This window comes from Pristiophorus japonicus, chromosome 21, assembly GCF_044704955.1.
Source record: "Pristiophorus japonicus isolate sPriJap1 chromosome 21, sPriJap1.hap1, whole genome shotgun sequence".
NCBI lineage: Eukaryota > Metazoa > Chordata > Chondrichthyes > Pristiophoridae > Pristiophorus > Pristiophorus japonicus.
The window spans coordinates 80,963,727-80,978,918 of NC_091997.1; the positions used below are offsets into that span (position 1 = coordinate 80,963,727).

Consider the following 15,192-nt stretch of genomic DNA (forward strand, 5'->3'; position numbering starts at 1 on the left):
CTTGAATGATTCCAGGGTTTTCATCTCCACTCCTCTCTCCAGAAAGTTTAATCATTGATCACTTTTAGAAAGAAAGAAGACAGACTTGCATTTATATAGCACCTTTCACGACCACCAGACATCTCAAAGCGCTTTACAGCCAATGAAGTACTTTTAGAGTGTGGTCACTGTTGTAATGTGGGAAACGCGGCAGCCAATTTGCGCACAGCAAGCTCCCACACACAGCACTGTGATAATGACCCAGACAATCTGTTTTTTGGTGGTGTTGATTGAGGGATAAATATTGGCCAGGACACCGGGGATAACTCCCCTGCTCTTCTTCGAAATAGTGCCATGGGATCTTTTGATACTCCTGAGAGAGCCTCGGTTTCATACAAAAGACAGCACCTTCAACAGTGCAGCACTCCACTGGAGTGTCAGCCTAGATTTTTGTGCTCAAGTCCTTGGAGTAGGACTGGAACCCACAACCTTCTGACTCAGAGGCGAGAGTGCTACCCACTGAGCCACAGCTGACAATTTAGTATAAATAACTTCCTGATATCAGTCCTAACTACTGTAGTTTGAACCTGTGTACTGTGTGGCACAAGGAGGGCGGATGTAGTTAGGATACAGATCAGCTGTGATCTCATTGAATGGTGAAACAGGCTCAAGGGGCTGAATGGCCTACCCCTGCAACAGCTTCTCTTCCCGCTCCCAAACCGCTACCTCAGGTATCCCCCAAGGATCTATCCTTGGCCCCTCCTATTTCTCATCTACATGTTGCCCCTTGGCGACATCGTCCTGAAACGCAGCGTCAGTTTCCACACGTACGCTGATGACGCCCAGCTCTACCTCACTACCACTTCTCTCAATCCCTCCATTGTCTAAATTGTCAGACTGCTGGTCCGACATCCATTACTGGATGAGCAAAAATTTCCTGCAATTAAATATTGCGAAGACCGAAGCCATTGTCTTCGGTGCCCGACACGAACTGCATTCCCTAGCCACCGACTCCATCCCTCTCACTGGCAGCTGTCTGAGGCTGCACCAGACTGTTCGCAACCTTGTGTCATATTTCCTCTGCCTATTTCAACCTCCGGAATGTCGCCTAACTCTACCCCTGCCTCAGCTCATCCGCTGCTGAAACCCTCATCCATGCCTTTGTTATCTCGAGGCTCGACTATTCCAGTGCACTCCCATCTTTCACCTTCTATGAGCTTGAGGTCACCCAAAACTCGGCTGCCCATGTCCTAACTCGCACCAGGTCCCGCTCACCCATCACCCCTGTGCTCGCTGACCTACATTGGTTCCCGGTTAAGCAATGCCTCGATTTCAAAATTCTCATCCTCATTTTCAAACCCCCTCCATGGTCTCACCCCTCTCTATCTGTAATCGCCTAAAGCCCTACAAATCTCTGAGATATCTGCGCTCCTCCAATTCTGGCCTCTTAAGCATTCCTGATTTTTAATTGTTCAACAATAGGCGGCCGTGCCTTCAGCTGCTAAGGGCCTAAGTTCTGGAATTCCCTGCCTAATCCTCTCGGCCTCTCTACCTCTCCTCCTTTCAGACAAAACCTACCTCTTTGGCCAAGCTTTTGGTCAACTGCCCTAATTTCTCTTTGTGTGGCTTGGTGTCAAATTTTGTTTGATAACGTTCCTGTGAAGCGCCTCGGGACGTTTTACTACGTTAAAAGCGCTATATTAATGTAAGTTAATATTGTATCTATTTTTCCTTGAAGCAAAATAAGTTCATTAAATTCCAGTTGCTTGAAATGTTCCCCCCCACCCCCACCTCACCACTTTCCTAGTGTAACAAGAGCTCAGGCCCACAGTGTTTCTATATATAATACAGTGTCAGCTGTGGCTCAGTGGGCAGCACTCTCACCTCTGAGTCAGAAGGCTGTGGGCTTAAGTCCCACTCCAGAGACTTGTGCACAGAAAAATCTAGGCTGACACACTCCAGTGCAGTGCTGAGGGAGCGCTGCACTGTGGAAGGTGCCATGTTTTCGGATGAGACGTTAAACCGAGGCCCCATCTGCCCTCTCAGGTGGACATAAGAGATCCCATGACACTATTTCGAAGAAGAGCAGGGGAATTATCCCCGGTGTCCCGGCCAATATTTATCCCTCAATCAACATCACTAAAACAGATTATCTGGTCATTATCACATTGGTGTTTATGGGAGCTTGCTGTGCACAAATTGGCTGCTGCGTTTCCCACATTACTACAGTGACTACACTCCAAAAGTACTTCAATGGCTGTAAAGCGCTTTGAAGCGTCCGGTGGTTGTGAAAGGCGCTATATAAATGCAAGTCTTTCTTTCTTTCTTTATAACAGGTGACTGGTTGCCTAATGCTTTTGTTGGTGCCTTTTCCAGAGCTGCCCGAGAGAAGGACCATTCACTTTCCCTGTGGGGTCGGGGTGGAGCTGAGCTGCAGTGCCATATTCTCCAACGTCATGATCGTTTACGCCAACATCAAGACGAGGCCTTCACAGGCCTCCGAGTGCAGAGTTTCCCTTCGCAAGCCAGAGGTGGGTGCCCGCAGCTGATATACTCGTGGCCCGGCCCAGGGCCCAGGTTCCTGGTCAGCCATTCAATGTTGCCAGTGACTCCCACGGACTTAAAGGAACATTTAGCGACCGGCTCTCAAGAGTTGTGCCAGCGTGGCCAAATTACTTCTTGGAAGTAAACGAACAACTTTTTCAGTTTGTGACGGACCCTTTCGTCCGGCAGCACCATTCTCGGGGGATGGTGTCTGCACTCTCTGGGTGTGACGACACTCTGGGGACTGCGGGATAATGGTGGGGGAATCGTTCTGGTTGTTGCTGTGCAGGGGCTTCGGACTAACTCTGCTCTTCAATGATTTATGATGTCGCCGCGCATAGCAACCAGAGAAATTCCTCCACAGTGGGGGTGAGTCTTTTACCTCCCAGTGTGGGAGAGTCTACCCTACCCATCCCAGTCTGGGGGAAGAGTTCCCTCTCTCCCAGTGTTGGGGGGCACGATGCGGAGGTCCCTTCAGTAGTTGCATTACATCAGTAGTCCACCAGGTGGAGCTCTCTTATAGCTGAGTTTGCCCCATTGTGTGTGTGGGGGTGGGGGGGGGGCGGCAGTTCCATTGTGTGGTGGGGGGGGGGTAGGGGCAGCCCCATTGTGTATGTGTGTGTGAGGGGGGGAGGGGTCAGCCCATTGTGTATGTGGGGTGTGGCAGCCCATTGTGTGGTGGGGGTGGTAACCCCATTGTGTGTGTGGGGGAGGGGGCGGCAGTTCCATTGTGTGTGTGGAGGGGAGCAGCCCCATTGTGTGTGTGTGTGTGTGTGTGTGTGGGGTGAAGAGGGCCAGCCCATTGTGTATGTGGGGAGGGGAGCAGCCCATTGTGTTTGTGGGGAAGGGGGGGTGCGGAAGGGCAGCCCATTGTGTATGTGGGGGGGGGCGGGAGAGCCCCATTGTGTGTGTGTGTGGGGAGGGGGAGGGGGAAGTCCCATTGTTTGTGTGTGTGGAATGGGGGAGGGGGAAGTCCCATTGTGTGTGTGTGGGGTGGGAGGGAGGGGGCAGTCCCATTGTGTGTATGTGGGTGGGGGGAGGGGACAGTCCCATTGTGTGGGTGTATGCGGGGGGGGCGGAGGCGTGTGTGCAGGATGCCGAGTTCCCTCTCTCAGTGTTGGGAGCAAGATGGTCCAGTTGCAGTTTTTAATGAGCAGCCAGCTCACTGGGTAGTCAGCTGAGACCCCTGTTCAGCCTCACACCCACAGGCTCCATTATAGACATCAACACCCACATTTCTTCAGCTACTAGCTGCCCTGGAGGTCGTGAGCAGAGGACAAAGATTGACTTAAACCTCTGAGTAACCGTATATTGTGGGGTGCACTGTGGAATGCCCATCTCGACAGTCACGAGCTGCCAAGTCAACAACCATCAGAGAGAAAGCTTGAGCAATGGTCGACTCATGATTCAGTATTGAAAGAATGACCCTGGGGCCTGTTGATTAACATGAAGCAACCCTCGTGCCTCTTCCTAGCCCGTGCTCTCTTTATGGCGTGAGTTCGGGGCCCAGGAGAGTCGTGAGTTTGGGGCCCAGAAAAGGGGAAGGCCGAGGGGCAGCACGGGCCAGCCCACATTGCGATATGTGTGCGCGCACTAGGTCCGTGCAGCAGAGTTGGTCTTCAGTCGTCTTGGATAACGTTTGCCACTGGACCAAGACCTGGCTCTGTCAAGCCCGTGTGGTGGCTGGTGTGCAACGGCCACCCCACGTTAAAAAAATCCACGCACGGGTATCTTCCACCCTTCAGGATGTAGTTTGGGATCTGGAATATTAGATCCTTCATTGAAACACCTGTGAACTCATCCCTTTTTGGCATGGAAGCAAGTCATGCTCGCTTCGAGGGACTGCCTCTGATGATGATGGTGCATCAGACCTTCTGGAGAAGGAATGTGTTCCAGGAACACTTTCTAGTTAAACTACTTTTCTGTTTAAACTAACTCTCTGCTGTCCAACTGGGAAGATATGAGAATGTATTTCTTTGTTGTCCAATAAAAAATATATCTTCGATCGTTCTGCCCCATTGACGCCCACCATTTTGGGGTCTCCTTCCCTTCTCAGTTGAAAGGCCACCGTATTAATGACAACAGGGCCCGACACTTCAGCCAACCGAGAGGCTTTCAATCCTGCAAACAACACCTCCGATGGGTCCTTCAATCGAGGCAATGGCTGCCGTGTCTATCCCGTCAGTGGTCTGTGGTGCAGAGGGATTTCCAACTGAGGACCAGCAGAAGAAAGAAGAAGGGGGCAAGGGGATAAATAAACTGGAGATGCCTTTTTTCTTTACAGTGCTGACACTCGTTGAGCGGTTGATAGATGATTGCTGCCTTTTGTTTTTGCCCCAGGAGTTGGAAGATGCCTTTTCAGATGTCGATGGAGACTCATCCCGAATAGACTTCCTGCTATCTTCCCTCGATGATGACCAGCGGTCAGACACGACACTGAAGCTGTGCGGCCTCCATAAGCTGGAGGTAAACAACAACAAAAAAAGAACTTGCATTGATATAGCGCCTTCATGACCTCGGGACGTCCCAAAGCGCTTCACAGCCAATGAAGTAATTTTTGAAGTGTTGTCACTGTTGTAATGTGGGAGACACGGCAGCCAATTTGTGCACCGCAAGCTCCCACAAGTGTCCCAGAACTGAATCCAGTACTCTAAGGGCTAAAAATTCGGTGTAGCCTGGTTTGAGGCGGTGATGCCAGCTGGTCGCTAACGTTAGCGCCGGGCGATATTTACCACCCCCAACCGGTATATTCACTTTGCGCCCCAAGAGGGGAGGGGAGCACTAACAGATCTCCGGGCGTTAACCCTGATTCCTGGGGCCCTATCGCGGGAACGCTGCTGAGGTTCTGGCGCTCGGAAGCCGGCATCCCAGCACGTACAGGGGAAGTCAACGGGACCACTCGAAAAGTTACCAAAAATCCAAGGGAGATGAACACCAATGTCCAGCGGCGCGGAGAGATGCATAAATGGGAAATCATGCTCCCCCTCGGACATATCGCCCCGGCAGCTTCCCCGTGACGCCTGCTCTCCCCGTCGGGAGTAGCGCCGGGCGCTACAGGGCCGTTGCGCGCTCGGTGACGTTACCCAGTGGGCGGGGCTAGCGAGCACAGCGCAAACTCAGTGCCGCCGCTAAACGTTCAGTGGAGTTCGCAGCAGACGCCAACGGCATGGCAGCAGTTCGGGTGGGAGGGGCTTAGCGCCCGATTTGGGGCGCTAACTAACCGAATTTCTCCCACTAAATGTCTAACCGGAGCTTTATGTAACTGTAACAGTTGAAGTGCAACCGCTTGGGCCTTCAAAAAGCTGCCCTTCTCGGGGACCGCTCCTGACGCTGGTTTGTGTTTCCGCAGCGGCCTTTGACCCTACAAGTGACCCTGCAGTTCCGGAGCTTTAAGGGAACGCCGAAAGTGGAAGAGACGGCGGTTGTGGATCTGGGGCGCCCTCTGGTGGCCCAGCTGGAGCTGTACAGGACAATGCCTGCCGCCCGAGCGGACGGGGCCACTGCCAGTCACCACCAAGGCCGTTGCCCGGCGCCCAACGGCGGCGCCGTCAAAGATGCCAGCAGGGCCTGCCGGGCGGGACCCCGGAAGGGGGAAAGTAAGCGAGAGGTCAAGCCCTCGGCTCGTCCGGCTGGAAGCTGCAACGAGCCAGAGGAGAATGACGAGAGCGAAGCAGCCAATCTCCCGGCGTTAAGCTGAGTGGGCCGATAGATAAAGCTTTATTCAGAGTGTGCTAAATATTAAATATTTGTAATTGTGCACTCGATGGTAACAATTAGACCACGGTCAGATACTTATTTATACTGGCGGTAGGGTTGCTGGGCAACTCCTTGTCAGTTCCTGTGCTCTGTAAGCAGGATTGGGAGCACTCCGTGGTGAAGATTCGAATCACCAGTTTGTATGAAGTCAGTGATGTTCATTTAATTGTCAACCATGTTGCCAGGACTGGAGAACTTTAGCGACGAGGAAAGATTGGATAAGCTGGGGTTGTTTTCCTTGGCACTGAGATGAATAAAATTATGAGGGGCCTAGATAGAGTGGATAGGAAGGACATATTTCCCTTGGCAGAGGGGTCAACAACCAGGGGGCATAGATTTAAAGTAATTGGTAGGAGGTTTAGAGGAGATATGAGGGGAAATGTCTTCACCCAGAGGGTGGTGGGAGCCTGGAACTCACTGCCTAAAAGGGTGGTAGAGGCAGAAACCCTCATCACATTTAAAAAGTACTTGGATGTGCACTTGAAGTGCCATAACCTACAGGGCTACAGACCTAGAGCTGGAAAGTGGGATTAGGCTGGATAGCTCTTTGTTGACCGGCGTGGGCACGATGGGCCGAATGGCCTCCATCTGCGTCCTAATTTTTCTATGATTTGGGGCCGGACAAATTGTTGCCCTATTTCCATCCCAGAAATGACGACAGATATTCCTGGATTGGGTGGGCAGTGGTTGGAGTCCGTGCCGTTGATGAGGACCTTCACCCGTGGACTGCGGGCGTGTGAGGGTTTGGGGACTCCCCGCCGGGAGTGCCATCTCCAATAGTCAGCCCTCTGCCAACGGGATCCAGCCAAACCTCATCAAAGTCTGCTGCAGGGGGAATCTAACGCCTGGCTCGTATTCGTGAACACTTGCTGCCAACCGGGCATAACTGAGTATTCCCCTTGCTGTTGACCGATTCCAAACCATTAGCTTATTGGCTCATTTTGTGAATTTGACGGTGTGTTGCCAGGTTATGATATTAGAGAATGAATAACTCGCCATCGCTCCATCTCCCTCTGAGCTGTTGACGTTACACGCTGGGGGCTGGGTGGCGGGGTAAATATTCCTCATCCCAGCTCCCAGTACACAGACGCACTATCGGGAATTTGGAGTGAAAGATTGAGGCTTGTGCACAACCCCAATTCCCAACAGACACTCCCAGCGGGCAAAGGTTTGCCCCATTGAGCACTAAAAGGTGGAAATAGTGGATAAACCCGTCAACAGTTAGACCGTGACGCCACGTAAACTGGTCGACTGTTCTTGTTCTCTCCTATTGCTGTGTGCACATACTTGAGGTATCGCCTATGAAAGGCAATGGAACATAAGAACATAAGAAGCAGGAGCAGGAGTAGGCCCTACGGCTCCTCGAACCTGCTCCGCCATTCAATAAGATCACGGCTGATCATCGACCTCAAATCCACTTTCCCGCCTGATCGCCATATCCCTTGATTCCCCTCAAGTCCAAAAATCTAGCGATCTCAGTCTTGAATATATTCAGTGATTCGGCCTCCACAGCCCTCTGGGGTAGAGAATTCCAAAGATTCACCACCTTCTGAGTGAAGAACTCCCTCCTCATCTCAGTCCTAAATGGCCGACCCCTTATCCTGAGACTGTGACCCCTAGTTCTAGACACTCCAGCCCCGGGGAAGCAACCTCTCAGCATCTACCCTGTCAATGCCCCTCAGAATCTTGTATGTTTCAATGAGATCACCTCTCATTCTTCTAAACTCCAGAGAGTATAGGCCCATTCTACACAATCTATACAATCCCATCAAAAATATGTTTTCTTTAAACTGGGAGCCAAATTACCACAGGCTTCTAGAAAAAAAATGGGACCTAATAATCTTCTGATAGCACCTATCTACCAAAAACGTTCTCTGGCCTATGCACTGTTCCAATTCAGCTCAAAGGCATTTTGAACATCCACTGAATGTGGGTGGTAGACAGGTGACAACCAAAGAAGTAAATGTCATTTGAAGGTCAAACATTAAAGATATAAAGAGCTGCTGGAATAAAAGTGACCACGAAGTTGTCGGAATGCCGGAGAAACTCGACTGGTTCCCAAATGTCCTTTAGGGAGGGAAACCTGCCGTCCTTACCCGTTCTGGGCCTATATGTGACTCCAGTCTCACACCAACTTGGTTGACTCTTAATCGCCCCTCTGAAGTGGCCCGGCATGCTGCATCAAAACGCAGAGCTGCTAGGGAAGGGCGATACAAACGTAAGTAATAGGAGCAGGAGTAGGCCCTACAGCCCCTTCGAGCCTGCTCCGCCATTCAATAAGATCATGGCTGATCATCGACCTCAACTCCACTTTCCCGCCCGACCTCCATGATTCCTCTATAAATGCCGGCCTTGACACTGACGCCCACATCCTGAGAATGTTCTTTTCCTAAAGTTGGTTATGTACAGTTTGCGCCATTGTGACCATTTTCAGAGCTGCTTTAGCAGATAATGTAGGCATGTCCTATCTCCTTGCATTACTGGTGGCGGGGAGAGGGGTATCAATCACAGATCCCTAAATCCTCCCCTTGCCATTTTGAATGCAGATCCACACCAAACCCATAGACACCCTAACGCGCCACTTCCTTGGGTGAGGTTACATTTTATACTCCGCCCACCTCCCCTTGCTGCTCCTCCCACTGGAACCAATTCTAAAGTTGCTGCTTATTTCTGGCAAACATTCAAATAGATTGGACCCGTTCAAAATGTGTCATGTAAACGCACCGTTAGCATGCACCTCAAAGCCAGTGGCAGGATTTCTTGCCATAGAGGAGCTTTGTATATACCCCGAATAGTCTGATGTTCCTTGGTAGACCTTGGGCCTTGGGGGTCTCGCCTTAAATCACTGTTGCATCCTTTACCAAGCTGCTGCAGTCCATGCCATCGCTTCCTTTGTTCTTGATGGCAGTCTATCCGACATAACTTCCCCCATCTGAGACCGGTTGTGGTGGGGTCACCCCAGTTTATGAAATGGCCACGTGCTTTGGGGAGCTGGACACTAAAGCAACTACTTCTTCCAGTCTAATAACATTGTAATGAGTGTCCCATTATTTCTGTGTGAACTTTGACGGTGAGTGCTATTGACCTTGGGACCATATAACAATATAAGAACATAAGAAATAGGACCGAGATGAGGAGAAACTTCTTCACTCAGAGAGTTGTGAACCTGTGGAATTCTCTACCACAGAAGGTTGTTGAAGCCAGTTCATTAGATATATTCAAAAGGGAGTTAAATGTGGCCCTTACGGCTAAAGGGATCAAGGGGTACGTAGAGAAAGCAGGAATGGGGTACTGAAGTTGCATGATCAGCCATGATCATATTGAATGGTGGTGCAGGCTCAAAGAGCCGAATGGCCTACTCCTGCACCTATTTTCTATGTTTCTATGTCTGTGATAGGTTGGAAGGCAGGAGCGATTAACAGACAGTGTGAGCTGTGAGGAGGACACTAAGAGGCTGCAGGGTGACTTGGACAGGTTAGGCGAGTGGGCAAATACATGACAGATGCAGTATAATGTGGATAAATGTGAGGTTATCCACTTTGGGGACAAAAACACGAAGGCAGAATATTATCTGAATGGCGGAAAATTAGGAAAAGGGGAGGTGCAGCGAGACCTGGGTGTCATGGTTCATCAGTCATTGAAAGTTGGCATGCAGGTACAGCAGGCGGTGAAGAAGGCAAATGGTATGTTGGCCTTCATAGCAAGGGGATTTGAGTATAGGAGCAGGGAAGTCTTGCTGCAGTTGTACAGGGCCTTGGTGAGGCCCCACCTGGAATATTGTGTTCAGTTTTGGTCTCCTAATCTGAGGAAGGACGTTCTGGCTATTGAGGGAGTGCAGCGAAGGTTCACCAGACTGATTCCAGGGATGGCTGGAATGACATATGAGAAGGATCAACTGAGTCTTTATTCACTGGAGTTTAGAAGGATGAGAGGGGATCTCATCGAAACATATAAGATTCTGACTGGATTGGACAGGCTAGATGCAGGAAGAATGTTCCCGATGTTGGGGAAGTCCAGAACCAGGGGACACAGTCTTAGGATAAGGGGCAGGCCGTTTAGGATTGAGATGAGGAGAAACTTCTTCACTCAGAGAGTTGTTAACCTGTGGAATTCCCTGCCGCAGAGAGTTGTTGATGTCAGTTCATTGAATATATTCAAGAGGGAGTTAGGTATGGCCCTTGCGGTTAAGGGGATCAAGGAGTATGGAGAGAAAGCAGGAAAGGGGTACTGAAGGAATGATCAGCCATGGTCTTATTGAATGGTGGTGCAGGCTCGAAGGGCAGAATGGCCTACTCCTGCACCTATTTTCTATGTTTCTATGTAAAAGGGATGATGGTGCAAGGCAAAAGGAGATGGTAATGGGACAAGTTAAGAAACAAAAGATGAGTCTAGGTAGGGTGTAAATGGGAACGGCAGAATTGTCAACAGCTGCTGTGTGAGAACAGGGCAGAGGTTATGGTCTGAAATTGTTGAACTCGATGTTGAGTCCAGAAGGCTGTAAATTGCCTAAACGAAAGATGAGGTTCTGTTCCTCGAGCTTACGTTGAGCTTCATTGGAACAGTGTAGGGGCCCAAGGACAGAGGTCAGAGTGGGAGTGGAGCGGGGAATTAAAGTGGCAGGCGACCGGAAGCTCGGGGTCACACTTACGGACTGAATGGAGGTGTACCCCATGGCAATTATTGTTCCGTACTCACTGGATAAACCCGTTGAATCCAAGGTGTATTTTAAGGCAGATTGTACAAGTGCTTGGTTGCTCAATCCTGACGCCCACACGTGGTCCTAAACGCTAGCCAATAATGCATCAATATCGAATGCCAAGACCGTAAAATAGTAACAAATGGTCCAAGGTGCTACAGTTAGGTCAATCTTCCAGATGCTGTGGAGCTGTAGTTCTCATTCAGACTGATCACAGTGACCCAGTCAGCAACGTGGTTAAAAATCTGATCCTGCCTTAATGTCCTGTTTATTTGTGTTGAAGCAATTTTTAACTTCTTTGGCTATTTGCTCATTTAGAGCTGTCTAATCACACTCCATGCCATTGCTTGTGGAATCAGTTTCTGTTTCCCATTGTTGAAACTGAGAGCAGGTCCCCTACAGGAGAGGAGATAGCACTATACATTGAGAACGTATCCTTGGGAGGAGATAGCACTGTGCATTGGGAACGTATCTTTGGGAGGAGATAGCACTGTGCATTGGGAACGTATCCTTGGGAGGAGATAGCACTGTGCATTGGGAACGTATCCTTGGGAGATGATGGATTTGTACATTGCACCTCCCCATATGGCGCAATGGCGTTTTCGCCCGGAGGAGGGGGGGGTCACTACCGCCTTCCATGAAATGACCTCGGCAGTTTGGGGGAGGGGGCGCTGTCCTGGCAGTGCTGCGTCCTACAATTAACGCCCCGGGCCGACGCACAAGCAGCGATGACGTAATTGGCCGCGTGGCTGGCAGACATCTGCTGCTGGGGTGCCCCTTAAAGGGGAGGCCTTTAGCGCCCCGGGCCCCCATCTTTATTTGTCGGCTGACTCTTGGGTCTGCCCGGCAGTATCGGCCCTCGCGTCGACTGGGCCGCCATCGTGCAACCCTTCACAGGCACTCCTCCTGACACTGATTTCTGTTTCTGTTTTGGTGCCGGGCTGTCGGCCCGGTCGATCGCGTTCCCCGGTGGCCCAGTGGCTGGCCAGCAAAGGGCCTGCAGAGTGTGCAGCGGCCCTCCCCTTTAATTGAAGGGGCGGGGCACTGTAGCGGAAGGATGCGGAGCGCTAGAGACAGGAAGTCCCAGTCCCAGAAGGTTACCGCCCCCAATCAGGCTGAGGGCCAATTTCTCGCCTTGGTGTTCATTCCACAGGGGAGGGCAGATAAAGTTAAAGAGTCACCCTTGGGAATCTCAACATTGGTCAATTAGCAGAAGGCAACTCATAGAGCAGCCGCTCGAACAGCATTGGGCTTTATGTGGTGCACACAACGGCAAAAATCGAGTTCTATAAATAATATTCAGAACACTGCTGACAGCAAAGTATTGTGGTATGACTGTGCGGGGGAACGTGTGTATTGTAATTGTTCATTGACAAATCCAAACGATTCCTCGTCCTTTAATAGCCTGTGGTGGCTATAAATCTCTCACTGCGTTCCCAGCGGCACTCCCATTTGGAAAATTACAGGTCAGGATAACGTCAGGGATTTGAATATCTTACACGGCATTCGATTAGAAATGACATCTTAAAATGGCGTCCAGTTCTGGTGTTAATTTGCTGAGAGCTACGAGGATTTCATTGGCTGGATGCTCAGGATTTCATTGGCTGGATGCTCAGGATTTCATTGGCTGGATGCTCAGGATTTCATTGGCTGGATGCTCAGGATTTCATTGGCTGGATGCTCAGGATTTCATTGGCTGGATGCTAATGCATTCTCGGCAAGCTGCGGGATCTTTCTTTAGATTTTATTAGGTTGTATTTATTTTTATGTGAATGTTATTTTTGGCGATGACTAAAGTTCTCAGCTAACGAATCACAAGGAGGGCAGGAAATCCACCCTCACTTACAGTTCTCATCTCCAAGCTCAGAGCGAATGTCTGCAAGAGCTGCTGTCACCTTGAAGTTTCAAAACAATTAAATGGTGACGGAGACTTTTCGAAACGTTTAAACTTTGTGATTAACGCTTGGTTGTGCTGGTGGAGGTGGATCACAAGATTCCCCAGGAACGATCTTAGACTTTGTGTGATGGTAAAACGGGGGATAGTGAGTCGGCAGCCCACGTGTCTCCACATTTTTATTTCCATTGCGGTCACAGTGGAGAGGTGTAAAGCGGTCTGTCGACTCGCAGTCATCTGTGGCTCAGTGGGCAGCACTCTCGCCTCTGAGTCAGAAGGTTGTGGGATCAAGTCCCACTCCAGGGACTTGAGCACATAAATCTAGGCTGACACTCCCAGTGCAGTGCTGAGGGAGTGCTGCACTGTTGGAGGTGCTGCCTTTCGGATGAGATGTTAAACCGAGGCCCCGTCTGCTCTCTCAGGTGGACGTAAAAGATCCCACGGCACTATTTAGAAGAAGAGCAGGGGAGTTATCCCCGGTGTCCTGGCCAATATTTATCCCTCAATCAACATAACAAAAACAGATTATCTGGTCATTATCACATTGCTGTTTGTGGGAGCTTGCTGTGCGCAAATTGGCTGCTGCATTTCCCACATTACAACAGTGACTACACTCCAAAAAAATACTTCATTGGCTGTATAGTGCTTTGAGAAGTCCAGTGATCATGAAAGATGCTATATAACTGCAAGTCTTTCTTTTTACACTATCTCAAAAAGTCTAAATCGTAGAATCATAGAATGGTTAAACACGTCGAGTTTATTCAGTCCATCGAGCTTGTACCCACTCTCAGATAGTCGCACTTTCCCCGTAGCCTGGAAATTTTTTTCCGTTCAGATACTTATCCAACTCCCTTTTGAAGAATAAGATTGAGTCTGCCTCCACCACCCATTCTGGAAAAGCTCATTCCTTGAGTCAGTACCTTCTATTGTGTTGGATATTAAAGATATATTGATACTAATATATGCAATATATTTTACTTGAAGTTGTATTACTTTAAATGTGGTGTTATTTAATTATCTGAAATGTAGAGTTGGGAATATTTTGTGTTAAATGATTTGCGTCACAGTAAAACTGAAATATTAAAATGCGTCACTTCAGAACCTGGTCTTTTATTAATTACGCTATAATGTAAAGGATCTTCCCAGTTCTGGGTCTGGAGATATTGGATCGACCTATGCCCAGGACTTTGGGGAGGATTGGTCAAGAGGAGTACACACCTGTAAGGGAGCCTGCTCACTGTTCAATACTTCACAGGGATGGAAAAGGCCTGAGCTTTCGGCCGGGCAGGATCCCGTACCAATATAAGTGCAGTTGAGGTAGAAGATCACCATGATCTTATTGAATGGCAGAGCAGGATCGAGGGGCTGAATGGCCTACTCCTGACTCCTAATTATGTGGTAAAGGTTCCATTTATGGTGTATCAGGCACAGTGTAAATCTTAGGAGACCTGTTTGTTAAAGGCTATCAGCTTCATTATATCTATGCCAGCACCTCTCAAACCCACGGCCTCTAACACCTAGAAGGACAAGGGCAGCAGGGGACATGGGAGCACCACCACCTCCACGTTCCTCTCCGAGTCACACACCATCCTGACTTGGAAATATATCGGCCGTTCCTTCATCGTTGCTGGGTCAAAATCTGGGAATTCCCTCCCTAACAGCACTGTGGGAGCACCTTGACCACATGGACTGCAGCGGTTCAAGAAGGCAGCTCACCAGCGCCTTCTCGAGGGCAATTAGGGATGGGCAATAAATGCATGAGAATGATTTTTTTTTAATACAGATGCTGATCAGATGCCAGGCCGAAATACGTAATATGTAGAATTCTTACAGGGCTTGACAGGGTAGATGCAGGGAGGATGTTTCCTCTGGATGGGGAGTCTAGAACCAGGGGTCACAGTCTCAGAATAAGGGGTCGGCCATTTAGGACTGAGATGAGGAGAAATTTCTTCACTCAGAGGGTGGTGAATCTTTGGAATTCTCTACCCCAGAGGGCTGTGGAGACTAAGTCATTGAGTATATTCAAGACAGGGGTTGATAGAATGTTGGTTATGAAAGGAATCGAGCAATATGGGGATAGTGCAGGAAAGTGGAGTTGAGGTCGAAGATCAGCCATGATCTCATTGAATGGCGGAACAGGCTCGAGGGGCCAAATGACCTACTCCTGCTCCGATTTCTTATGTAGTAAATGTTTTATTTAGGTATTACCTCAATGCCCATCCTCAAATCTGTTCACATTCTTCTCTGGTTTCTGAGCGCAGTAATCTAAGTCCAGGCAGCGTAGGCCCAAAGCAGGTAGGTGGGTCCCAGAAAGATCATCTTG

The 15,192-nt window shown here is 49.6% G+C and overlaps 1 protein-coding gene across 1 annotated transcript in view; it reads left to right on the forward strand.

Moving 5' to 3' along the window:
- Positions 1-13,955, forward strand: part of malt3 (MALT paracaspase 3) — a 97,589-nt gene extending 83,634 nt beyond the window's left edge. The window contains exons 14-16 of the mRNA XM_070865105.1: positions 2,356-2,510; positions 4,864-4,989; positions 5,873-13,955. Of these exons, the coding sequence (XP_070721206.1) occupies positions 2,356-2,510; positions 4,864-4,989; positions 5,873-6,220 (629 nt within the window). The 3' untranslated portion in view covers positions 6,221-13,955. The remainder of the gene's footprint in view (positions 1-2,355; positions 2,511-4,863; positions 4,990-5,872) is intronic.
- The last annotated feature ends 1,237 nt before the right edge of the window (positions 13,956-15,192 follow it).